Source organism: Oryzias melastigma, linkage group LG9 (assembly GCF_002922805.2).
Source record: "Oryzias melastigma strain HK-1 linkage group LG9, ASM292280v2, whole genome shotgun sequence".
NCBI lineage: Eukaryota > Metazoa > Chordata > Actinopteri > Beloniformes > Adrianichthyidae > Oryzias > Oryzias melastigma.
The window spans coordinates 20,335,321-20,363,130 of record NC_050520.1 but is presented as its reverse complement, the minus strand read 5'-3'; the positions used below and the strand labels follow the sequence as shown (position 1 = coordinate 20,363,130).

At 42.3% G+C, this 27,810-nt stretch overlaps 1 protein-coding gene across 1 annotated transcript in view; it reads right to left on the bottom strand.

The window, feature by feature from the left end:
* Nucleotides 1-25,696, bottom strand: part of ogdha (oxoglutarate dehydrogenase a) — a 38,160-nt gene extending 12,464 nt beyond the window's left edge. The window contains exons 1-11 of the mRNA XM_024260992.2: nt 25,542-25,696; nt 21,856-22,233; nt 17,679-17,870; nt 14,609-14,711; nt 6,713-6,828; nt 4,594-4,748; nt 4,367-4,513; nt 2,699-2,789; nt 2,124-2,303; nt 425-553; nt 180-359 (exon numbers count right to left, since the gene is read on the bottom strand). Coding sequence (XP_024116760.1) covers nt 180-359; nt 425-553; nt 2,124-2,303; nt 2,699-2,789; nt 4,367-4,513; nt 4,594-4,748; nt 6,713-6,828; nt 14,609-14,711; nt 17,679-17,870; nt 21,856-22,095 — 1,533 coding nt within the window. The 5' untranslated portion in view covers nt 22,096-22,233; nt 25,542-25,696. The remainder of the gene's footprint in view (nt 1-179; nt 360-424; nt 554-2,123; nt 2,304-2,698; nt 2,790-4,366; nt 4,514-4,593; nt 4,749-6,712; nt 6,829-14,608; nt 14,712-17,678; nt 17,871-21,855; nt 22,234-25,541) is intronic.
* Nucleotides 25,697-27,810: the final 2,114 nt, after the last annotated feature.

Here is a 27,810-nt window from a genome sequence, read left to right as displayed (position 1 = left end):
CGATTTCCTGCCAAGTAAAAATGACTTGGAGAAATGTATTCCCAGTGATCTTCTCCAGATTAGTTTTCTTTTTCTACTTTTGGGCTGAATCTTTGTTATGCAAACAAAACTGCAGAAGAGAAATCTTTCTGACTTTTCAGGAGTGAGTATTTGATGGCTTCAGTGCAGTCGTCACTCACCAGGTCCACCACCACGTCTTTGTGAAACGTGGCTCTCCACTCGGCGGCCACCTTACAGACATAGATGACGGCCTCGGGGTCGTCCGCGTTGACGTGGAAGATGGGGGCGTTGACGACCCGGGCGACATCGGTGGGATAGGGGGAGGAGCGCGCCATGCGAGGGTCTGTGGTGAAGCCGATCTGCAAAAGCAGGACACTTACACCAGAACAGCAGAGGAACAGCCGGGTTCGCTTCGTCTCGTTACCTGGTTGTTGACCACCACGTGCACAGTGCCGTGCGTGGTGTAGGACGGCAGGTCGGACAGGTGAAAGGTTTCATAAACGATTCCCTGACCTGCAAATGCAGCGTCTCCGTGGAGAAGGATGGACATCACCTGCAGACCCAAACACACTCGTGTCTTCAGAGAGAAGCGTTCAGGCTCCAGAGGCTGACATGCTTGACTCACTGGGCTAGTTTGTTGGTAGATTATAAAAAAATGTAACTGCCAACCATACTTCTTTAACCGCCAAATTAATTATTTTTACACAGAAAAACCTAGTTTAAAAACCAACAACAACAAGCAGAGCGCGTTGTAGCGTCCTAACATCAGTGTGTCGTGGGTGTAACCATTCAGTCAAGCCACGATTCGATTCACAGTTTTAAAGTCCCCATTTTGATTTTTCTTCCAACAATGAATTAAAGGTATTTTAAGGCATAGTATGTTTTCTTTTTGCCCCTTATATCAAACTGTTTCCCTACTAACAGAAAGGATTTAGTACAAATAAACAATTATACGTGATAGTGAAATGATCACAAATCCTTTCATACTCGGTTCATGCTGTGCTCCATGACATTAACCGCTCCATCCCAGCTGTGATTCCTGGAGGTACAACAAAGTATTTGCAGCTGCTTGACATCAGCGTGAATCGGGCATTTAAAACGGCACTCCGGGCTGAATGGGAGACTTGGATGACAAGTGGTGAAAAGTCGTTCACAAAAACCAGCCGCATGCGAAAAGCATCATTTTCTGATGTCTGTCCGTGGATCCTAACAGCGTGGAGTGCTGTGAAAGAATCCACCATCATCAACGGGTTCCGAAAGGCGGGACTGCTGCGCACGGAGAGCGGCGCACCTTCAGAGCCAACTTCAGTAGAGGACGACGCGGAGAGCGAGACGGATGGAGACAGCTGTGATGACGCGCTTCTGAGGCTGTTCAACTCCGACACCGAAGAAGAAGACTTCATGGGTTTCAGTGAAGACGATTAAAGTACTTGTGGTTTCAAACACGGGAGAAATTACGGTAAATAAATACCGTCTTGGTTGCGTTCAGTTTTAATGAGCAGAGTTGCTGCCGTGTTAAAAGGCACTGTTCACAAAACACCTGTTCAAGTACATACATGTACATTTTCAGAAAGAAATCGTTCTGTACATGCAGGAATTATTATATTTTTGAACATAAACATCTGTGGCTTATGGCCCAGTGCGGCTTGTGTATCATTTTTTTTATTTTTTTTTTTAACAGAGTGGGTGTGGCTTATATACAGGTGCGCTCTATAGTCCAGAAACTACAGTACATTAATATTCTTGATCACGTTCTGATTGAGTACTAAACATGGAACTAGAAACTACAGGGAACATCCAAGCCCACTGAGAATCTAATGTTCAGAGAGATCTGTTCTGTTTAAAAGCTTTAAACCCTGAATGACCTAAAAGAACTTCAGAAGAGAAAAAGCCAGATCACAGCAGGACAGAAGTTTCATGCTAAGAAAAATGTACCAGAACAAAGCTCTGTAGAGTTCTAAGTGACTGTGAATAATGACTTCCTTTCAAGCATAGCAGAACAAATGAGAAAAGCCATAATGGTATCATGTGCTATCAAGTCTGACTGGGTTTTTTTTAAGTGAGTAGTTAGTGTAAGGATGTGTTGAAGTATTTCCTGGAGCAGCGTTTCTGCACAGACATACCCGTTTCCCGTCGTTGTCTCCGCAGTAGAACTGCTCGGCTTTGGTTTTGCCCTGAACCACGGGGTCCACGGCCTCCAGGTGAGACGGGTTTGCCACCAGAGATAAGGTGATGTTCCTGTCCGTCACACGGTTGATCCGGCGATGGTACATCCCCAGGTGGTACTTCACATCTCCAGAGCCCTGCATAGGCCAGACAGGAGGTGAGCAGGAACGTCCAGCGGCTCCTTCAGCTCAGAAGAACCAAAGTTTCCAAGGAAACTGATGTGACCTGATGATGCAGCTTCCATGTTTTCACAGACTTCCACAATATTAAAACAGAAACGTAAGTGCACCTGATGGACACAACCTGGAATTAAAGGTGTGATGTGTTGTTTGTGCCCTTCCTCTCTGAAGAGAACGAGCAACTGAAGTGAGGTGAACACAAAGCTGCTTCAATCCTCATTCACTGCTGTGAGACTGCTGGCAGGACACCCTCTGAGCACAGGTGTGGTTCTGAGTCTTCTTTGAAACGATGTGAACATGTCTACTTGGAGAAGGTTTGATCAGACCAGCATTGAGGAGCCCCCCCCCCGTACCTCATCAGCAGCTTCCAGCTTGGAGTCGAACTGACAGAAAATCTGCTCCAGCTCTTTACGGATCACATTCGCCAAAACGTTGAGACGACCCCTAAGAAACACAAATGAGAGTTTAGTTCCTGGAGAAATGTGTGAGAATTCTGAGGATTTTCAGCAGTGAGGGAAGACTGAACACAAAAGGAAATACTCAGTTAAACATAATAACCTGCTGTATGCTGGTAAATAAAAGAAGAATCATAATAAAAAAATGCTTCATTTGACTCTAAGATTGTCAAATGAAGTGATATAAAGGTTATTTTTAAAATAAATACTACATTTAATACTAAATTGTCAAATAAATCACTACATTTATTCAAAATAACATTTCAATTATAGTTAATTATATTGCAAAATTGTTAAGTTAAAATAAGCTAAATGAATCAAAATAGGGTAAGTGATGTGAATGACAGCAGAAAGTTAGAGATGAATTATTCAATATTTTCTACTACTGCAATATATGTTGCTAAAAACTGTTTTCTGATCAAAATGTATGGCAGTTGAAAAACAACATTTCTCAGAGATGCTAAAAATGTAAAACAGTAAAAACACAAAGTAGCAGCCATCTTAAAGTGAAATATATATCAAGTTTTCCTTAGAGAATTTCTACTTTAATGATAAGTATCTTCAAAAAGTAAGGCTTGTGAAGGCCGGGCTACACAAAGTAAAGAAACTGGAGCTGTCTCATGTAGGGTGGACAAACTACGGCCTGGAGGTCACACGGAGCCCGCTAAACTATTTATTCTGGCCCGCCAAACTGGAAGAAATGATTTTGATTACTCTTATTCATTATGTTCCTTGTAGTTCAGGTGTCTCCCCATAGATGGCGCACTAAAAATAAATTCCCCTTTGTTCAGGCACTGAAAGTTATTCTGCATTCATTTAGGGTTTGAAGATTTATTGTTTTTCTGATTATTCATGTGGGATTTCCAAGTCAGACAGTCATTTTTCCGATTATTCCAACAGCACATGAACGCAGCATTTCTCTGAGTTTGAGTTTTTCTTTGAGGGACATCAACCCATTGATGAAAATCACACTAAAATGACAACAGAAACCACAGTTTCGAAGTAAAAAAAAACAACTAATGTTTTGTTTTAAAGTAATTTTTCCGTCAAAATCGAGGCATGTTTTTGCCCAGATCTCATTTGTTTTTCTTTACGAGGTGAATATACAAATCACGCCACAAATCGGCTCCTGCTCCGGCCCTTCTGTCAAATTTTAGAACCCTGTGTGGCCCACGAGTAAGAAAGTTCATGATCACGTTGAACTGGAAAAAAGACGAACGTTTTAGACCAACGTCATAGTAAAGTCAGTTCATCGATGGAGTCGTCTCCTCCGCCTGCAGCTGAACAGGGAACATCAGTCGTCTATGAAGAGCCTGATTCTGCTGTCTGTGGGAGGGGCTGAGTCACTGGCCGTTTAATGTCAGCTTCCACAACTTCAGAAAATGTAGTTTATCTGTTGTTGAAAGAAAGGTACTGATTCGATTGAAAATAAAAACAGGAACAAAGTCATTCGGCTGGAAAAGACGTGGAGAGCAGAAACGGTGAAACTTGTTTTTCTGAATGGACGCGTCTCAACAGTTGTCATTCAAAAGTTCTCCTCTTTATGCTCAGGTTTTGTTTGCTCACCTGTGCGGCATGCCCATGATGACGTACTCCACCCCGTTCTCTGAGGACTTGTCGATGATGGTTTTCAGAGACGGGATCAGGGACTCGCAGCCCTCCAGACCGAAGCGTTTCTCTGCAGACCACTTCTTCTGCAGAAACTCCTCAAACCTGCATGCACGCGCACGTGGGTGAGACACGAGTGATCACGCACTCGCATGTTCTGGTGCACATGCTGCTGTGGAACAGACCTGGTGGAGCGGATCATGCGGGCCAGCAGCGTCCTCTTCTCCTCCGGAGTGAACTGCATCACACCTGGAGTCTCAAACTTCTGCCTGATCCACTGACACTGCTCCAGGTCATTGATGAACATGAACTCCACGCCGATGTGCTGACAGTACGCCATCTGCACACAAACGAACATCCAGACACCAGCAGATAAGTGATGAAACCATTTTTAGATTTGTGCAGCTTCTATGTTTTTCTAAAGCTGGATGAACTTCACAACAGGAGAAAGGCTTCACAGCTTCCTGTCACCAGGACAGAGACAGAAACCTGAAAACTCATTTTTTAAAGAGAACTGCAGCAAAGAGATTAACTCTGGTCATTTTGAATGTACTGTGTAAATCTCACATCACTGTTTTCTGGAATTAAGCCTCTAGGGCGGTGGTCCCCACAGACTGGTACCTGTCTGTAGGACTGTGCAGCGGGCGGCAGATGAAAACAAACACAACTAACACCGTTTTATTTCTAATCTGGTTCTGAAGAAAGTTTTATTTTGGAAAATTACAGGATTCTCTCCACCGTACGACACTTGTTCATGACAAATGCCAAGTCGCTCGTTCACGTGTGGGAAATACATCCTCTACTTTCTGAAAGCGCCTCCTCAGACCGCTAAATTGGAGCCCCCAAACTAGCAGAGTTAACAGAAATAAGCTTCTTTTGGCAGAACAGATCCAGACAGAGAATCTTTACGAGGATGCTGCTAAAAAAGTTGATCAAACAGTGGATTCAGATTTATTATTATATTTAGAAGATATCAGTTTTAGTGACTGTCTGGTATTTATTCATCAGACTTTAGGGGATAACGTGCCACAACAAGTAAAGTTTAAAGCAGTTGCAGATACTTTACAGAAGGTAAGAACAATGTACCCTCAAAAGGAAAGCAGAGAAACCCATCTCAGCCTCCTACAGGCCGGTGGGTGAAAATATTGTCCGACTTTAAACCAGTAGGTGGCCTGAAAAAGGTTGACCAATGATTTAGGGAAGAGATCTACAACCTTTGACCGTAAAAGACCCATTTGAGCTCGTTTTCTACCGATCAATACTTAGAAGCGGCAAAGTCTTATTTTGATACTGCTGTGCATGCATTACAATGGATTTTTTAATAATAAAAATCAATTATGTTTTCTTTCTGCCACGAATAAAAACAGAAATATAAAAAGTACCTAGCATTTTCTCAACATGTGAAATTATTTTTACATTTGACAGAAGCTTGTATGATTTCCTTTCAAAATAAAAGACGCCTTGTTCCAGATCAGATCCTGGAAAGCATAAGATAATATGTGCTTTAAACTAATAAAGGATCAGACTTTTTACCAAAGTTTTGCTTAGTATTTGAAATAGTTGTATTCTGGATGAAGCATAGAGCAAACAAGACCTCCTCCAGTCAGCAGGAAAGTAAAAAACTTTAGTTTATCTTTGAGGTGCACCTCAGATATAAATGGATAGCGCTCATTACCCTCCTTCAAGGGCCCAAAGCGCTTCACAGTCACAGACCCATTCACCCATTCACACACACATTCACTCTATTCAGATATAAATATATAAACTTAACTAATCTAAATAAAAAATCCTATTATTGTTACTGTACAGCCACTATGGAGAGGTAATAGAGCCACAGGTGGCTCCGGAGCTGCAGGCTGCAGAGTGCTGATTTAGGGGAAACATCTTCTAAAATAAAATCCGTCCTGTTGACTGCTTTGTTCCCTGCTACCAGGATGAACGAGATTCTCCTGTGATGCTGGGTGTGTTGCAGCTGATAGAGGACACTTTGGGAGTAACTGTGGAACGAAGCCTGTTGGTAAAGGTAAAGTTTACCTGAGCGGTGATCAATCTGGAGCTGTAGAGAAGCCGTCAGCCTCTGTTGTAGTGACGATAGCTGGGCTTTGTTTTGTTCTTTTTATTTCATTTCTTTGGCCCAACCATGCTCCCTCCTCCCTTCTTGTTTAACTTTAATGATTAGATAAACTTTTTTAAATCTATCATCTGTGTGATTTGTTACGATGCCCTCAACTCCTGACCCATGATCTATTGGCGTAACACTGTTAATACGACTGAACTCGTCGTTGGGGTCTCTCCTGTGGTTACCTCCAGGCGGCGGATGATCTCCTTCAGCGGCAGTGCCGTCTCTGAGCCCCCGATGAAGGTGGTGGTGGGGAGCCGGAACACCTTATCCAGGTCCGACTCGTTCAAGCCGTAGAAGCCTACACATCCCATCATGCAACGAGGCAAAGAGGGAGACAAAAAAAGACGGGAGTGAATGAACAATTGGAGAGATGGTGAGAATCTGGCCGTGAAACAGAAATGAAACATGCAGGAAGAGGAAGAGGAGGAGCCGGTTTGAAGAAGCTGATCTGCTGCTCTCAGCTCAAGCAAAACGTTTCTACTGAATCTGAAGTTATCATCTGTTTTGCTGCACAAACATGTTAAAGCAACAGTTTTAGGAAATGTAGCAATATTCAGGTCAAAGAGCCCCTTCAGATAACGTAAGCTAACTTTGTAAATAAAAATGCTAAATCTACACAACAGTTTCTGTAGAATCAAATGAAACAGAGGGGCTTGTTCCAGAACAATGCAGCACAACAGAGGCTGTAACGCCCTCTAGTGCTCAGCAGAGTCCTTACAGTCCCAAAAGCAGGTGACGCTGTTCTGCATTCAAACTACAAAAACACATCAGGAAGCACAGATGAAGGTGGGTCCACAGAGGCCCCTCCCTTCTGTGCTCTGACTCCGCCCCCTCGGTCCAGAGGAGCAGGAGGATCAAAAGAGGATCAGTGTGGATGAGTTGATGAGCTCCAGCAGGGGAATGAATGATTGTGCAGAGCTGCTGAGGTGCAGTTAGGGAGGAGGTGTTACGATGGAGGGTGGGGGGGGGGGTTCTGCAGCATGGTTGATTGACAGCAGGATTGGCCAATCAGAGCTCACTCAAAGTCAGGGCGGGACGCTAATCAGGGCTCAGCCTTGAGTTCATCTTCCTCCCGTCTTTCCAGTAGGCGAAGAGGAGCAAAGATCACAAATCCACCGGAAACAACCTGCGGTTTTCACAGCATCAAACTGACAGAACCGGCTGGAATCATTTCAGCTTCTGAGTGTTTGTAGAACAACAGGCCGACACGTGACGCTGCAGTCAACGACTTCCACCACAAACTCTGAATACACAATCACATCTTCCACTCAGTTTACAAACGTGTCAGTCGTCTTGGTTGCATAGTTTCATCCAGAGATGAATGTTTCAGCCTCAGAGGGAATCGAACCGTCTCTGACCACATAACAGTTTATAGTCCTACTAAAATATACATTTTTAGTGGGATTATTTTTACTCCGTGTTTAGTTAAAATCAAAACGTCTGTCGTTTAAGACATTATCTGCAGAGCAGCAGGAGTTCATCAGAAATTCTTATCTGGGTTGTGGATGGGAAGTTAACTCTGCTAATTTCCCATCATCCATTTGCTCTCCCACTAGCTTACAGCCCCTCAGAAGCCCAAGCTAACATTAGTGGTGCAACAAAAATGGAAAACAATATCAGAGTTATTCAGCCGTTCAGTTTAGATCCAGATTCCAGATCAGATGAGGAAAACAAAGACGTTCATGGATCTATTTGTCTGCCAGTGGATGCTTCACCATTCTAGCGGAGCATGAAGACTTTGGACCGCCCATGTCACAAACTAGAGCTTTCCTCCATCATGAGAAAACACGAACATGTTCAAATCACCAAAGCCATTTTTACACTTCTTTTGTTAAGCTACAAACTGACCCTGACCTCACATCAGAGAAAAAACACCTTTGTGGCTCTCACAGGAAAAAGTTTGGAGACTACATTTTATTTATAATTCTTAAGATCCTGTTTACAGTAAAAAGCAAAAACTAAATAGGATCTTTTTTATTTGTTAAATCAAAGAACTTATGTTCAAAGAACTTATGGTCTTTGATTTACTGTAACTGTATTTAAAGACTTTGTGTTTAAGCTTCACCGGCGACGCCTCAGGTGGTAAACGGTTAATAACCGATATATTAAATGTTAACGTCCCAATTTTTTTTTGTACAAAGCACGACCTGCTTCTGAAAGGGACTTTGTACACAGCCATCACAGTGTTCACAAATGTTCATTCCAGCCAATTGTTACTTTAATGCTCACATCCTCCTGATTACCAAAGAGAGAAGTCAAATTGCTTTTAAATCCACCAAAAACTACAGACCCCCGATCACATGTGGTATCACTGAAAAAGCCCAAAATGTTGTCCTCTACAGAGAATTAGAAAAATGTTGCAAAGTTCAAGAGGCCCGAGCAGGCAGCCCCTGCACCCAGCTGTCTGTCTATCCATCTATCTAGCGAGTGAGCTCCGCTGGACTACAGGAGGTGACAGCAGCCAGAGAGCCGCGGCGGTAGGCTAGCGATCTGTCCGGGGTGTATCTCTTCTTCACCAGCCCTGGTAACTCTGCGGCCCCAGCGAGTGGAGGAATTAGATGGAAGTTCAGGACAAAAAAACTAATTGATTAATATTCAACCCGCTGTTGAGTCAATGAAAACGTTACATGCCCAAAGCCAAGTTCCTGATTGGTAGGAGAAATGCAGCGACCTCTCAAACTACAGTTAATTGAATTTTGGCTCCACCGCCCAATTCACGTCTCATCGCTCAAATCCTGCCGCGGGACTTCAGTTGCTTCATATCACATCTGTACCACTAGCTACGTTTACATGTCCCCAACCGATCTGCTGCTCTCCGCGAGCAAACTGTTTTCTTTGAGTAGAAAAGCCGATTCTCAGCTTTAATGTGTGAGCACACACGCACATGCACGGGAGTGCTTTGTTACGCTGTGAGATTCGGACGCAGTCCGTCCGGCTGATCTGAGCCCGAGAGACCCGCTGGATTCAGGAGAACCGTCTCTCCCGGGAGAACCGTCTCTCCCGGGAGAACCGTCTCTCCCGGGAGAGACGGTTCTCCCAGGAGAACCGTCTCTCCCAGGAGAACTGTCTCTCCGAGCGGCTTCAGGAAAGTATGAACCAGAGGCGGCTTTTAAATGCAGAAATCACAGAAAAGTCCTGAGAAACCGTGTAAAAATCACAAAAATTCATATTTCCAACCACATCAAAACAGAATAAAGACTGATCTTATTCCCACATATTTACGTGCAGGTAATATGTATATTTCCTGCATGGATTTAAAAGATTATGAGCAGTAACTTAAAAATATTAATAATCATAAAAGCACGTTCAGAGTAACATCTCGCTCCATACATGATCTTTGTTTGTTACAACGGACCTCATTATTTCTTCTTCTACAACTATTTCCAGTATTTTAGTCAGCTCTGCGCATGTCAACATGATTTATTCTGATCAACCATGCGACACATGGAAATGTTTGTTACAATGGGATGAAGCTTTTACGGGGCCAAGTGCACAGTTCTATTCTAATCTGATCTTTGATCTGATCAAGGACATTTTGCACATGTACTGCAGCTACTGACTGAACATAGAAGCTGGCCGCCTCTGCCCCGCGAAACGCACTTTAAAATTGAAGCTCCAGCCGCATGTGAGGAGCTACTGTTAATCTCAACCAGACGTCATGGCTACATCATGAAAGACACAGATGATGTAGAGAGATGGGGTTTATTCGTGTGAAGAGCTCTATGAAATAATCGGAAATCCGTCTTCTGAGATCATTCACCGACAGCTGCTCTCAGTGGTACTTCTGCCTCTCTGTGACCCAGTTTGACCACCTACTGTCCTGACACTGTGGCAGGAGAAAAACACTGCAACATCCGTCCCAGTGAGAGGAGGTTTCACAGCAACAGGAGATGTTGAAAAAGTGTAAAGTTTTTATAAATACTTTTGGTTTTTATCAAGAGGCAAAACACCATAACTCACTATACTTTTTATTTATGGATATTTTGAGTGAATTTATATGCAGGAACATCTTAAGTTCAACAATATCACAAGAAACTGTTTTGAAATGATATATAAATGATTGAAGTATTTTGTTTTATTATCTACATAAGCTTACAAGAAAAACTATGATTTTTTTTCTTTTTATTTTGCCTTTTTTTCGTATCCAAAAATTGATCCGATTTGTGACTCAAAAATCATGACACGATCCAAAGAGAGTTTTCTGACCAGTTACACGCGATAACATCGGTATCAAAAAGTTTTAGATAACTAAATGAACTGTGATGGGGTGTCAGATCACCAGCACACTTACTTCATGACCACTGAGGGGAGGGGCTTCTACTCTAAAAGGAGGGGAGGGTCTACAGACTTTTGCACAGAGCAGGACGGTCACAGCAGAGAAGCAGCTACAGACACGGAGAAGGCATCACTTTTCTGAACGTCTCTAAGGTTCAGAGTTTCTTCCAGAAACTGAGTGCGACAGAAGCAGCCCTGCAGCAGGTTCAGGCCGCCTGAACAACTCTTCTACATCATTTGTTGCAAAAATAGAAAAGTCTGATCTCTAATTCTGCAGAAACAATGAACATGCTGCGTCGCCTCCTCCTCCTACAGCGCAGCAGCAGGAGGTCAGGACGACAGCCTGGTGTCTGCAGGCGAGGCCTGAACCTGCAGCAGGACACGGTCGGGTCATCCAGAACTTCAGCAGAAAGGCACGCTGCTACAGCAAACTAAACATGAGCTTCAGAGCAGCGCTGCTTCTCGTACCTCCAACTGTGAGGATTCTCAGCCTCTCCGTGAACACAGCCAGGTCTGGAGGGGGGGCGGGGAGCACCAAAGGAGAGAAACATCCAGATGATGTTAGTGACCCCTACCCTGTTTGACCCGTCTCACAGCAGCAGCAGCGACTCGTGTTCACCACTCTCTAGAGATTAAAGGAGACCTTTGGCTCCGGTTCCAGACTGGAGTGGTGGACAAAGAGACACATCAACGTCATGCTAAACTGAAACACTACAGATTCACACAGACACGCCCCCAACAGGAAGTTCCAGAGGACAGCACCCCCATGGCAGCAGGGATCGAACTAACTTCTGAGAATGCCGAGTCAGCATTTTCACCACAAACTTCACACACATGCACTCAGAGTCATCATGATGCACAGTCAGCCCTGCAGCTCCGCCCCAGTCTCTTCAGCCGACTCTTGATGGACATTCATATCCTTCAGTTTCATTGCTGATGCCAAGCAGATAAACCCACAAACAGAGACACAAAAACAAACACCTTTATCAAACCTAATTACAGTTATTTCAAGATTTGATTACAATTGTTGCTGCATTCCCATAAGCCCCTCTGTTCTGCTGGCACCTGGTTTATTTGGACGCGTCTTACTTTTTAAGAACGCTGCAGTTCCAACCTGTTGACTCCAGCCGGAGTCCAGAAATATTCAAAAATCTCTGCTGTACATTCAGGAGAACGGCAGCAGAAGGATCTTCCCTTCCAAAACGGAAACGGATACGTTTCTGATGCTTTAAAATGAACCCAGACACCAAGAAGCAGCACTGCTTTCTACGTCCTCAAAGCTGCATTAACTAAAGATCTAGTCAGAGACGGTGCACGAGACGCCCTCCATTAACACAACGGCCCCGCCCACTTTGAGCCTGGATTTGAAGGCTAATTCAAAGGTCATTCACCCAGGCGTGTTACAGCATCAGGAACAAAAAAGTTCAGTGGAAACGCCCTCTAGTGTTCTGGAATTTCAGCACCAAACAGAAGAAATAAAACTTCTTTTTGATGAAAATGGACACTTCTGAATATCCCAACAATAACACCTCTAATGTTTGTCAACATCGGGTAAAGTCAAAACTACATGAGAGCATGTCTGCCTTGTCAAGCACCAATTAAGAAAATGAATAAAGTAGAGTATTTGCACTTACTGTAAAAATATATGCAAGAAACTGTTAGATTTACCTTTTAATAGGTTCATTTAGTATCTAAAGTAAATGGGGTGTAGTAGATTTTTTATTATTTAGTTTTCAACTTCAGATCACAATTGTACTAAAATGGTCTTCTGACATGAGCACTAAACCAGCACGTGCAGTCTTGCCCATTCTGACAACTACAGACCAAAAACTGTCCCTAATGCCTCGTTTCCACTGAGCCGTCCAGACCGGACTGGACCGGATAGGAATGGAATTTTGAGCGTTTCCATTACAAAATGGACCTGTTCAGAAGGATCAACTGGTACCATGTCTGGTCCCCCGTTGGTCGTAGGTCCATAGAATAGAATGGAGCCGTGAGGGCGGGGCTTTCGTCGTCCCACTGATTGGTGGAAAGCTTTTATGACAACAGGAAGTGTCCGACCAGCACTTTTCACGACTCAAGATCCAAACTGAAAGTTTTGTCCTCTTTTTGTCTGTATTCTTCTTTACCTCCCGCAATCTTCTTGGAAATGATAATAAATTCTTTATCCCCCATATTCGCGAGGGTTGGGGGCCAGACACCCTCTCCCCGTTTCCATCTCTCCCGATCCCCGCGGCTGAAGAATGTCTGTTACTGATCCATAGTAAACTTAAAAACTTCTGATCGCGCTTTATAAAACATTTATTGAAGAACATTGGAGCATCGATCAACATAGAGTTTTTTTTTTCTTTTAAACTCAGAACAATAAAATGTTCTGCAGCATAGAGACCGGCTTCATCCATAACAAACACCTGATCCAGATTATAATGATCTTCTGTGGATATCTTTTTAATTTTCCGTCTGTTTCTGAGTCAGCTGATGCATCTTCTCTTTCACTGTAGTCTCACCATTTTGACGTACAGCTACGTCATCAGTCTACACCCCACGTGCGCTTTGATGGTCCAACTCTCAATGGAAAAGCTCACTTGAATTACCCGGACCGTTCTAAACCGGCCAGGAGAGGAACTGGCCTGATCCACACCGCTCAGTGGAAACCAGGCAAAAATTAACTCAGCACAAACCAAACCCGAGTGGAAGAAAAAAAGTTCATCTATTAATAGTAAAATAATTTACAGACGATCACAAACAATTATTTCAATATTCGACTAATCACAATTTTTCTTTTTCGATTAGTCGACTAATCAGATCATGTGAAAACTGGATGTAAAACACACATCTTAACCATCATTAGCTTTAAACTAACTAAAAATAAAGACAATAAAGATGAAAGTTTAATAAACTTCTAATGAATCATGCCGCTTTTGTCCTTCATTAGTTTCTTGTATCAAATCAGATTAAATAAATGAGGTCGTCATCTGAAAGAAGGAACTATTCTTCACTAAAGATAAAGTTTTAGTCTCACTGATTCAAATATAACAAAAGTGAATTTTTTAGTGCTGAATGCTCACAACTTTGTTCAACTTTACTACACTCTGACTCCATATAACATAAAGTGACGACTAACCGACTACTAAATCAGTCGTTGACTATTTTAATAGTTGATTAGTCGACTAATCGTAGCAGCCCCACTTTAAAGTCTCACTCTGGTCATCTATTGATCTATTCTCAAATTGTTCCTAAATCGTGGTAGCTCTGATGAGCAGTATATACAGCCGTAGCATGAAAATAATAAAGTAGAATGAGTGAACATTTTTACGAAAGAGATAGAGGGTTAAATATGTTTCCCGTTCATGAAGAGCTGTAAAAATGTCGTCCTTCCACTGGAGTCAATCGAGTGCTGAAGAATACCTCTGTAGTCAAGCAGGTACAGTATATTAATTATTACAATAACGCTTCTTCTTCCATGCCTTAGATAAAAACTCAACACAAGCAGGAATTATGAAGATGAAATATTTTTACAGGAGATCATCTCAAACAATTATTTCAAACTAAGCCATCATTGTTAACAGAAAGCGAATGAACATTTTATGTGTCAGGTTCCATTCTCCGTTCAGACAGAAGGAACTTTGTGAACTGAAGTGGAACATTGAAAGAAGCTGAAACTAGAAAGTTCAGGAAAGCTTCAGCTCGACAAGCACAAACACAGGAGGGTTCAATGCCAGCGCCGTCACACTGAGAGCCAGAGTCACTACGCTGCAAGGCACTACGGCACAGAGCAAAAGAGGAGGTGCATTTCTCCTCACCCAGCTTGTCGGAGGAGGTGATTATGTCAGTGGGGACACACGAGTCCAGATCAGCGTCCAAGATGCCGAGTGGGTCCAACTGGGCCACATGGTGCCCTCGGATCTACAGGGGTGACAACAGCAGAGAGCCCACCCGGGGAGGAAGGGAAGGAGGAGATGAGGGGAATGGAGAGGAGGCAGAGCCGAGCAGATGAGAGCAAAATGATACGAGGGGATTTAAGGATGTGTACAGAAAAAGGGTTTAGTTCAAACAAAGAGGAAATGAGATAAAAGAGGAGAGAACAAGACAGAGGAAGGAGAGGAGAGGAGGAGGGCAAGTGGGTGGGTGGAAAAAGCAATGTTAGAGATGTTTCTGTTGGATCAGTTCCCACGTTCTCACCAACGTCCTGGAAGCCGGAATTGACGGGAGCATCGTCAAAGTTCACACAGCTGATGTCCAGAGGGTCCAGGTGGGCATTGTGATGGCCCATCACCTGAACGCACAGCCAGCACACGGTTATCCCACCACTTGTCATTTAGACCAGTCTTTCCCAACCCTGGTCCTCAAGGCACACTGTCCGGCATTTTTTCGATCCAACCCTGCTAAACACACCTGCCTCTGGTGACTGTCATCGTCAGGCTTCTGCTGAGCCTGATGATGAGCTAAATCAGGTGTGCATAAGCAGGGCAACATGGAAAACATGCAGGACAGTGTGCCCCGAGGACCAGGGTTGGGAAACACTGATTTAGACCAGAGAGAGGCAACTCCAGGCCTCGAGGGCCTCAGTGTCTGCATGATTTCCACATATCCAAACCCTACTCATGACTGATTACCTGGTTCAGGTGTGTCCAGCCAGTTAAACAGGCCAGAGCAGGTATGTAGGAAAACATGCAAGAATGAGGCCCTCGAGGCCCGGAGTTGCCTATCCCTTTCTGATGCTTTCGGTTCTATACAATCCAAACTTCTGATTGTTCCAGGTACTCAACAAAATAATTCATGTGAAACAAACTTCAGTTTGTGGCACAAAAACCCCCACAAACGTTTACTTTATTTTACACGTATTTTACATCAGACCTGGAATGAAAGAACAAGAGTTTGAGTGGTGGTAAGCTCCTTACAAACCCCAAAGCTCATTAAATTTACTTTAACATCTGAAGATTTAGGACGAGAATACAACATGAAGTCTACAGTGTTCGTGCTGTATCGCAGTTCATATTTTGCGATTTTGTTTTGCATGATTTTTTTGTTTTCTGTGCTCTGCATCCTGACTGGCTGCAGACCATTGTCAATCTCCTCCATGCCATGTCTCAAGTACAGAATGTGTTCCATTTATTCCATTACATACATCTTTGTTTGCGATTTGATCTTTGTTTTAATTGTATTGTATTAAACTGGACATATTTTTCTCCAAAGGTTTGAACTTTGAGAGTTTAAGCAAGAGAGAAAAGTGTAGAATGTTTGTCTGTCTGAGAAAAGTGTGAACAGTGTGTAAGGAGGAGTTTTACAGCATTTAAACATCTATGCTCACCGGCAACATTGTTAGGTCCACCTCGTTAGTATCAGGTTGGACCCCCTTTGCCTTCAGAACTGCCTTAATCCTCGGTGGCAGAGTTTGGTCCATATTTACATGACAGCATCACAGTGGCTGCAGATTTGTCAGCTGCACATCCATGATGTCAATCTCCCGTTCCACCACATCCCAAAGGTGCTCTATTGCAGGGGTGTCCCAAGTCAGGCCTCGAGGGCCGGCCTCCTGCTGGTTTTCCTGAAACTCTACCGTATCTACAGCTGATTACCTGGATTCAGGTGTGTCAATCCAATAAGGAGCTTCAATAGCAGGTTGGTTGGAAAACATGTAAGACACCGGCCCTCGAGGCCTAGATTTGGACACCCTGCTCTATTGGGTTGAGATCTGGTGACTGTGGAGTTCAATTGAGTCCAGTGATCTCAGTATGTTCAAGAAACCAGTCTGAGATGATTCCAGCTGTGGAGCCTCCAGCTGGAGATAGCATCAGAAGATCACCAAGAGTTGCTGCCATGTGATTGGCTGAATAGAAATTTGCCTTGATGAGCAGTTGGGCAGGTGTTCCTAAAAAAGTGGCCAGTGAGTTTATAAATCCTACTTCAGGCATTTTAAGTCATGTAACTCCCACAATTGATGAGGGACAACTACATTGAGGATTGTACATGTTTTAAACAATAAAGTTCCTTGGTGGAAGAAGACTTCTGGATCTTCAGTTTTCTCTGAATTTACAGGTTCAGTTCTCAGCTCTCTTGCATAATTCTGTCAGTCTTTTAGTTTTTGCTTACACTGGAACAAAAAAACAGAGGAAAAGTCTAACCTGACAGAAACTCTCACAGAACACAAATGTATTGGCTTTACATATATAGCTGTATCCTCTATGGAACATATACGTGAAACCCTTTGCCTACTGTAACCATGAAAGAGTTTCTTACTGCTGGAATTTTGGCGCACTATTCTTTCCTCTATTTTTCTTTCCTGATGCTCTTCCACATATACAGGTAGGTGAGCCTCAGAGCCATGGGATTATAGACCTCCTGATGACGTTGCTCACAGTGGACACAGACCATGAAGCTCTCTAGAGATGCTCTAGAGCTTCATCCTTCTTTTCAAACCCACAGATACCTCTACACTTTGTCTCCATGCTCAGTGAGACAACACAGGATGAGTCCTCCATTTCCCCATTTTAACTGGTTTCAGATGATGCCCTCACTGTTACCTGCCACAGGTGTGTCTGAATACAAGTTACAGGAGCATAACAGGCTTGACAGCCATTTCTTACAATTTCACCTTCCCCTTTTTTATGTCTGCATGAGTTTATTGGGTTGGAGGTTTCTGTTTGTGTTGTTCCAGTGAAAACAAAAACAATTAACACACAAGCACCCACACACTCGTGTTAGGAGCGACGTTCTGACAGAAATCTCCAGGTGCTGATTTTTTGGCCATGACAGTAAGTCTAACTTTGCTTCTATCAGCTTTAGTCGTCAGCTGGAGACAAACTGGATGAAACCAACGCCATGAGACAGCAGAAGACTCCAACACGTCAAAAGTCTTGAGTGTGGTCATACCTGGTACGCTCTGATGAGCGACTGCACAGCCAGGTGATCCTCCACCAGCTTCTCCACGTTGGGCTGAGCTCCAACCAGGGAGGAGAGCTGTGGAGCAGCGAGGCCAGGAGCCGCAGACAGACTCAGAGGAGACTGGTAGGCAGCACCAGGAGGGGCGCCGGCATTGGCGTTTCGGAAAAACACATCCCATGACTGGATGAGGAGAAGAAGACAGGCGGTTAGAGCAGGAAAACTCCAATTGTATACAAGACAAAAGAGCAGAAATAACAATCTGAGGGATGCACAGCTGCTGCTGTCATGGTAACTGCAAAGCTTATGGGATGTTGAGAGTTCAGTTTGAATGTTAGTCTTCAGGGTTTGAACAGAAGCACTCAACCTTTTAGGTAAAGAAGCAGCCCCATACGAAATAAAAAAAGATGCTGGAGGAGTAATCATCAACGTAACCAGAAAACTCAAGCACATGTAAAGGCAGCTTTGACTTCAAAACTGAGAAGCAGCTGCAGACAGATTCCATGAACACCTTTACGCAGGAGACCAAACCCTTCGTTACGGGTCAGCAGTTCTGCCTCAATGTACAGATTTCAGCTACTATGCTAATCTGACAACACAAGGTGACACCTGCTTATGAAACCACGGTGAGGTGTAATTAGACACCTTAGTGACCTGCACACAGGTCAGCTTTTCACTCACTTCTGCCAAACGGACAGGTTTGCTGCATCACACCTGAACCACACGACCAAGCGGATCAATCTGACATGTGATCAGCTGCTCAGAGGAATCTGACAGATCCTGTGCTTACATAACCTTACTCTCCTTCATGACTTTCTGTGATAATTAGAGCAGAGGTCGAGTTTTTCCACTCTGCTCACGAGTCAAATGAAACAGGAAGCTTCAGCTTCTGCTCTTTGACCTGCATCAGATCAGTCTGGGCGGCTTTGCTCTCAACTCACTCATGTTCTTTTACAAAACAAACTCCTTTTCTTTGTAATTCTTCAGAAACATAGACATAAAGTTTACTTTTGTGACTCAAACATGACACCAAAAAACAACCATAAAGCTGGAGGTGTAATGCACAAACATTTAAAACAGTGTTAGACCGTCTCAATAAAATCTAAAACAAAAATGAAAAGGGGTAGAAAACAGTGGCAAGCAAAAACAACTGATAACATTTCCTGAATAAATCTGAAACAGCAACTTAGATAAATTGCAAAGAAACAAAAAAAAACAATTTCTTAAGTTGTTAATATAAAGATATGATTAAACTCTTTACCATAACTGAAACTTGACTAAGAATGTTCCAATGAATCTTCCCAGCATTAAGTTTGCACAAGTTCTTGACACAGAAATTTAAGAGGTATTTTAAGATTTTCACCTTTCAGCAGAAGACAAATCAGTCTTTACAGCTCCACTCCAGTTATCTTTGATCTATTGTACAAGAGTTACCACTGCTCCTTTAATTATTATGATGACGTTTTAGCTACAAATTCATTTTTTTTCCAACTGCATTTTTGTCTGCTCCTCATTCACTACAATTTGAATACAGACTTCTTCTTCTTTCACTTTCAGCTTATCCCTTTCGGGGTCGCCACAGCGTAACAGCACCCACTGTTTCTCATCAGGGCAGAGTTTTTACCCCGGATGCCCTTCCTGACACAACCCTGTACTTGAGGGGCACAGGGACCCAGTTAGGCAGCAGCATCAAGGGTCCAATCTGGGTGGGGATCAGTGGACAACCCTGGGAATCGAACCCAGGGCTCCTGCGTGCCAGCCCTTCACCTAGCCCACTGAGCCACCCTGCCGCTGAGTACAGACTAATAAGTTCAATTTTAATTGTAAATTCTTTATACAGACATCCCCCCATTATCAGTAAAAATAGTACAGGAACGTGCCAGAGACCAGCTCCCATGAAAATTGTGTTTTTGGTGTTAATAACATGTTCTTGTAGCATTTTTTCTGATGATGGAGGACAAATGTAAAATAATTTTCATATTAAAACTACAGTTGTGAGTATTTTTTTTACTCAAACCAGACTGTAAAAAAAAACACAAAAAAAAAACGCAGTTTTATAAAACTTCTCTGGGACGTTCCATCCACGAATGTCTTTGTTTTCCTTCGTCTGAGCTGAAATCTGGATCAGAAATGTACGAATGGATAGCTCTGATACCGGTCACCATGGTTATGTTAGCTTGGGGTTGTATGATAGCAGGAGAGCGTGTAAACAAAGTCAGCCCCGCCCACAACTCAGAGGTGAATTTCCAATGAGCTCCTGCTGCTCTGCAGAAACTATGTCCTAGAAAACGACACAGGTTTCTAAATTTTGGCTAAAAACAGCACCACCATAATTAAAAGACCGCTAAGAATATTTTTACGATATTGGTAGTTCAAAAAAATGATGGAGTGCGACTTTAAAAACAACTGCCGTTGTAGCTGGCCTTGGAAGACAACCACAAAATCCCTCTGAGAACATTTTATACCAGCCTGCTGTAACCTGATTTCTGACCAGATCTTCATTGAAGACAGCTCTTTTTTAATCTCATTATCAGCTGACTTTTTCAAATATATTCATTACTAACATAAAAATGTTATTTTCCTAATTTCTTTAATGACATACATTGCTCTGAATGTTATCATTGTTTTAGACAGATGTCTGTTACACGTGTGGATGAAGAGCAGTAAACACTCGTGGACACATCCATCTCATGCTCTTCTGTAAAGTTACATTATTAAAACAAAGCGGAATACGAAATTCTTCACTGCATCAGCTTCTCATTTGCAGCAGCAACAAGCAGATGAGTCAATTTTTGTTACATAACCAAAGCTATAAAAAGTCTGTAAAACAGGTCAGTCGCTTTTCACATCTTAGACATAATTGATATCAAACCCCTAGCTTCTTACAGTGACCCCCGCCTCTATAAAAAGCTTTGGTGGCAGGGCGTCACCTCATGTCTGGAAGATTCTGTTTCACTCACAACGAGGCGGATCATGTGAACAGTCATTATGTTCTGAACTCTGCTTTGATCGTGATGCAGTTCTTTAATTACTTTACTTTCTTTCAGGAAAAAAAGACCAACGTTTCCCTCATTTACAAACTAATCCTATTGAGTATAATCCTAATTTGGCCCATACGCCGGTTCTGGTTCCAGGAGGGCCCAGCAGGCTTCGTTCTCTCTTCAGTAGTGAAACAGGTTTGTCATGTGACTGAGGCTAATATTAGCCTGCTGTCCTTAACCTCTCAGGAGACTGAAACGCCATCGGGAGCCCCAACTTAGCTGCTCAAAGATATCACAGGCTTTCATCAAACTACATTTTTGCTCATCAGGACAAAAGTGAAGCAAGACTTTAAGCCCGAAAAAAGACCGTAATCAGAGATTTTGATTGATCAGAAATGACAAGCAGCTACAACCATAGCAAAACAGACCTGACTGAACATAATCGTTTCATCTGAATACTTTAGATTTGTAATTATTAAACAATCCTGTTATTTTGTTCATTTGTAGAGTTGGAAAGGTCTTAGACTAATAAAAGATTTCAGATCTTTATGAGGGGGTTTAGTCCTAAAAGGCTCAGTTTTCTCAGGACTGAAAGAATGACCAAGAAAATATTTAGGAATTCCATCCGTTAGGCAAGTCTGCAGAAACAGAGAAACTTTAAAGGTTATGAGAAAGTGTGGTTCAATAAAAGCAAACTATTAAGGTTTTTAAGCTATTTTTGAGTTTAGCTAATATTTCAGCTACATGCTAACTATGTTGGCTAGTTTAAAATTCTTTCATTTTTTTTAGGATAATTTGGAAATTAACTAATATTTAACTTGCTTTCAACTTCAGTATTTTTATCTATTAATTTCAGCATCTTCAGTGGTCAAATTCAGCTTACAGCATTCACACTAGCATTATCGTAGGTAATGCTATACAGTATATAGTAGATAGACAGCCCTAGTGTGCAGACATTAATTTATGAACATCAAAAAATAACATTTTTCCTGCTGATGGTCTGCCTGAGGTGGTTGAAGGTTTGATTTTGGGCACCTGTATGGTGAAGTCCTTTTACTCCAGACTTCAGGTTGAAGTCCTAATTTTATGATCCTTTATCAAATGTGTTTTTATCTTGTCACGTTTTACCACTCATGGAATTTTCCACCTGCACTTCCTCTCCACACCAGCAGGGTACGCTTCCTTACCTTATGAACACTCTTGGGATCTTCCAACCAGGCGAAGTACATCTCCTCCACATAGTTGGAGCTCGTCCCATTAAGAAACGGCTCTGAAGCCACAGGTGTTGAGTAGCACCTGATTGGCTGAAACGTCCTTGTGTTGCCTGTGGAGGCGACTGTGAGAGGCCGCTGCTGGCCGACAGTCTGTGCCGCCTGTGAGGCGGTGAGCGGGCGCAACCGCGCCGCACAAGTCCTTAAACGATGCATGAGCAGTCCTTAAAGAATCCCGCACACGGTGGTGCCAGTCAGTCCGATGGGGCGGATGTCCCAAACAACCACAGAGAATTAAACTCCACCCGGGTCAGTCCCAGAGCAGCAGGGTTTTGATCAAACGTCCACTGTCCACTGGAAGAGAGAGTGACTAGTTTAGAGGAGACAGGGAAACAGAGGAAAAACTCTGCAATGATTTAGAAGGGAAAAAAACTACAAATTTTCACCAAATGTTTTAGCAGCTTCAAAGATGATGCATAGCAATAGTTATTGCAAAAAATAAAGGGGTTGCAGTCCATTTCTCTTAGTTAATTAAGTTTTGTCATTTATATTTAGGATTTAAAATGTCAGATAGATTAGAAAATAAGCTTACATAGACTGATTTTAAAATTGGACTCTATATGTATGGTTGCATTTAAATTTGATAGTAAAAAGAGAAAAGGCATGGTGTCACATCCAAGTCATAATGACTAAAAATGTCATGTCTGACTTCACTTTCACTGGACTCTGTTGGCTCTTTTAAAAGTCAACTTAAAACTTTATTTTTCTAAGCACTTTAACCAAATCTGTTTTTTATTGGGCTTGTAATGATTGTTTTATGTGGTACTTGCTACTGTCTTTTATGTCTCTTAGCTTATGGGGTTTTATCTTCTTTGTTTTTAACCAGCAGAAATTTGTCTTTTATGTTCTTACCTTCTGAAGTTTTTGTTTTTATGCTTTTAACTTGTGAAGCACCTCATGGCCTTTGTCTGTGAAGGGTACTACATAAATAAAACGTACTTTCTTGGAAATCCTAAATAAAGTGCAGTTTCTAAACAGTGACTGAGGCTCTTGCTGGGTTTTGATCAGAAAGAATCTGGACCAAATGATCCTTAGCATTAGGGTTGCAGACCATTGGCTTAGATCAATTGTAAAACCTATTTGTCAAGCGTCACAGATCATATTCGACATTCGACAGTTAAAACGCCGACTATGTCTCCAAACCCAACATTTCCAAGATGAATAAAATCTTACTTTAAAGATTCTCACAGATGAGAGGAAACAGAAGTAAAGCAGGCTGTCCTGACACATCAACTTCACACATGAATCACTCCCTTCACCTTTACTGGGTTTCAGTTCACCCACTGCTGTGCTCCCACTGCATCCATGAGCCAGTGTGAAGTGCTGACACCTAAACAAAGATCATCTAAACAGAACTGCGTGTTCACTGAAGCTCTTTGTGCCATTTAAGCCAATCAAGCGGCTCTACCAAAGGTGTTTGTTAGTTCAGCGTTTCAGTAAACCACAACAGCGATCGCATTAATGTCAGTTTTTAAATCAAAAACAAGAAATAAAACACGTTAACTTTTCTAAACTTATTTCAAAATGTTCTGTTTGAAATTAAACACTTCTGACCAACCCAAATCCCTTCCTACATTTTAAAACTAAACATTCGTTCATGGATCTTCAGTGGGGTCACGAGGGTTGATGGAGCCTGCTGTCACTGAGGGAAGAAGGGCAGAGACTGGACAGCAGCCCAATCCATTCAACTCCCAAATACTCTGAAGCTCACAGAGAAAACTGGGGATTTACTGAAAATTTTGATCTCCTAATGCACGGGCCGCAACCTTTAACAGTAAAAGAACCATTTGGACTTGCTAAGAAATTTGGATTTGCATTTATGACCTTTTTTTAAATAATAAATATGAATTATATGTATTTTTGGCACGAACAAAAGCAAGATTAATTTTTTTTACTTGTTTTAAAAATAAAAGATGCTCTATGCCAAACAGGATCATCTCAGTGCAGCTCTGAACAGCTAGTTATCAATCTTGTGCAGCATAAGATAATATATGCATTTAACTCATAAAGGATCAAACTTTTTACCAAAGTTTTGCTTTACATATCAAATCTGTTCATTCTGGAGATAGAGTTGAACAAACAAGACGTCTTCAGGTCAACAGGATGTAAAAACCTACATAGTTTATCATCTATGTGAACCTCAGACATCAATTTATACATTTAACTCATCTAAATGTAATAAATGCTAGTTAAGTAATCCATTTTTTTTTTTTTTTAAATACTATTTTCTTTTTTTTCATTCTTTTTCCCCTCTTTGTCCTCATCAGTCTTACTCTGCTGGGTTTTGTTATTTTAGTTTGTGGTTGGACCTTGGTAGTCTTAGTTTGCAGGCTTTGTTTATTTGTTTTCTTTAGGCAGTTTTGTTTAGGGGGTGCTGCTGACTCTGACGGTCGACATGTCTGGATCAGCAGTCTCCATGACTTATTTTATGTTTGTCCAAGGAGCCACAATGGAGAGATAAAAGAGACACACGTGGATCTGGAGCTGCAGGTTTTAGACTCCTGTGCTAATGTCTGAATTTGTGTTTGGATTGAGGGGTAAAGACCCAGTAGACAGGGAGCACACCTGGGGAGAACATGTACACCCTTCAACAGAGAGAACCGAGCCAGGATTTGAACCAAGAACCTTCTTGGTGTGAGTTGACAGAAGCTGAACCCATCCTGGAAGATATTAGACTTCCTTTCCTGAGACGACTCGCTTCCCCGAAAGTCCCAGACGTGACGGTGTGCGAGGCGCTCGGCTGGTTTTCACGCCACTTGGAGGAGTCCAGAGGATTGTGAAATCCTCCCGCTCTGCTCCAGAAGGAGGTGCAGGCTGGACCCAGAAGGAAGTACCGGCTGGACCCAGAGCGCTCGTCCGGGTCGAACCTTCGCTTCGTCACGTATGAAGTTGGAGTTTCGGCCTTTGTTTTGACCTTGTTGGAGCTTCAGCTCCTGACCTGCCGGATCGACTCTCCTTTCCCTCAGCCTGACTCGTACCCGGCCAGCGGGCCGACCGATTGGCTACCTGTGACATGCCCCGCCCAGCAATACGATCTCAAGAGTCGCTATTGGCCACGCGCACCGTCAATCACTTTGTCCTTTCACGAGTCATGAGTTCCAGAAAATTGTTTTGCCAAAATACAGAACAAATCAGTGAATGTCTGTCCTCTCCGGGTGAACTGGAATTCCACAGAGTTAACTTTGACCTGTGTCTACATGTCGCCGAGGACACACAGACAGTTGAGGAGTCAGGTCGTGTAATTAGCCGGCTAGCTAAGGGGAACTGCTTCAACACTGGCACGTTTGGCTAGCAGATAAACAAACGTCAATTTAAACAACTCATCAAGTTAATATGAAATATACTTTGTAAACAATATAAACATAAAGATGTAAAAGCCACTCGCATATTTGGTTTGAGTTCACCTGCTCTCGTATGAGCATTGTACTTCGGCTGTTAGCCTGCAACCAGCTAGCATGCTAACAGTGTGTCAAATTCCTCAGAATGACATTAAGAAATGTGTTCAAACTGCAGCTAAAACCTCTCTTTGGGCTCCTGCTGGTTCCACCTTCAACTGTCACAAACTCAAGTTGATTAAAGGTCATAAAAGCGGAACTGCTGACCTCAACGAGTGTCTCAGCGGCTCTTCTCTCGGCCGGTATCCCGGATGCCCTTCGCCTCTCCCGGTAAAAATGATGACGGTTTAGGGCGCAGAGCATGGAAGAGGCCGGCGCTGACGTCATGACGCACGACGCTTCCTGATTGGTTTGATTGTTCGCAGCTCTCAAATACAGTAATATTTATTCAAAATCTTCTGTTTGTGGCTCCTTTGATTTCAGCATATTTCAGACAGGAAAACATTTTTGTCCCTTCAACTCAGTGAGCATGTTTCACGTTTTATTTTCTAAATGTCACATTTTTAACAACATTTAGTTAGCTTTGGATTTTCTGCAATGTCTGAGCTAGATATTCCAATCTACTCAACAAAAAATTCTTAAGTAATTACAAGCAACATTCAAAGTAATTAACTCACATTTAGCACAGATCAGGAACAAGAATGATCTTCTTTTTCTAGTAAATATACTTCTCTTTCTGATAATAGAGGCATTTATCAGTACAGCACAGGGGTTCAATGTAGATAATAGACCTACTCTAATGTAGTTTATAGGTAAAAGACAAATCAAAATAAGACTAGAAAATTGCATTTCCTGCAGAAATAGGTTTGATTGCGTTATTGCTAAAGATGGTTGCTTTATTTACTTAATTACATAACTTTTAGCTGAAGAAGCTGGGGTATAAGTTGCAAAAAACATTGCAGAATTGTAGAAAAGCTCACTGTTGCAGAAAAATCATGATTTGCAGAAGAGATCCCAGGAGAGAGCAATAATGTCCTTAACTTGCAGAACATTTTGGTACCTGAATGGCAGAAATCGCATGAAGTATGCAGAAGTTACAAAAACATAAGGAAGAATAAGAAAAAAATAATAATCTAATAACAATATCTTTTACAACAGTACAATTCACTGCTGCTGATATTACTCAATCAAGAGGCTTTTGCTATTTACCAATCTTTAGAATGGACAAGTTTCAAACAGTGACGTAAAACGTTGCTATTAACTATGATCATCTGTTAACTGTTTGCTATGAGATGAAGTTCAAATCGTGCATTAATATTTATTTACCGTCCAACGTGCTGACATGTATATTTGTACATACTTTTTTCTATTGGATCCTAAATCATTGTTGCGTTTTCATATTCAGATGCTCTTTGTGGACTACAGCTGGGGCTTTAACTCCATCCTCCCACACAAGCTGATGGGCATTGTGGAGCACCTGGTACTCCTCCATTCAACCTGCATGGCATGATGGTCACAGGCCTCAGAACCAGCAGGGGATCAGCTTTCAACATAGCATCCAATTAACTATGGTAAAATTTTTAAACAGTATATATTGTTCCTTCTTATTTAAATGAGATTTACAAAAGATGCAATAGGGCAGAGCAGCTTTTTTATTGTGGAAACTTTGTTTCTCAATAGGTCGGCTGATGTTCAATATACTGCAAGGATGGAGGCCTTTGTTTTGATTTACTTTCATGAATGTTTTCTTGGTTTCTGTCATGTTCCGTTTTCAGGTTTTGTGTGTTTCACCTGTCATATTCACATTTGATTCAAGTTCAAGAATCCAAGAAATCACATTGCTTGATTTAAAAAAAAATGTTTGTATAAAGGTGCAGAAAAAAGGTATTTATCTCCTACAAACCAACAAGAATTCTTTCCTCACAGACCTGTTACTTCTTTAAGAAGCTCTTCTATCCTCCACTGGTTCAAAAAAGAGGACCCTGGCAAAACACAAGCCGCAATGCAAGGTCAAGCCTCTGCACCCAGAAGGCCAGTTATGATCAGGAGACTTGCCCCAAAGATAAGCAATAACCAAACACAAGACCCAGTCCAGAAACAAGCCCCTTCTTGGACACAAGTACCGCCTAAAAAGTCGGTTATGATCCAAAGACTGGCCCCTAACCCAAAACAAGCCCAAACACAAGTACCAGATAAAAAGCCGGCTATGATCCAAAGACTGGCCCCTAACGTAAAACAAGCCCAAACACAAGTACCAGATAAAAAGCCAGTTATGATCCAAAGACTGGCCCCTGACCCAAAACAAGCCCAAACACAAGTACCGCCTAAAAAGCCGGTTATAATAAAAAGAATGGCCCCTAACCAAAAACAAGCCCATACACAAGTACCACCTAAAATGCTGATTAGGATCAAGAGGCTGGCCCCAGTCCAAAATTAACCCCCAGCCTCAGACACAAGCGCCAAAAACAAAAAGCTTGTGTCCAGCCATAGAAATCAAGATCGACAATTCGGCACAAATTTGATTAAAAAACATCAT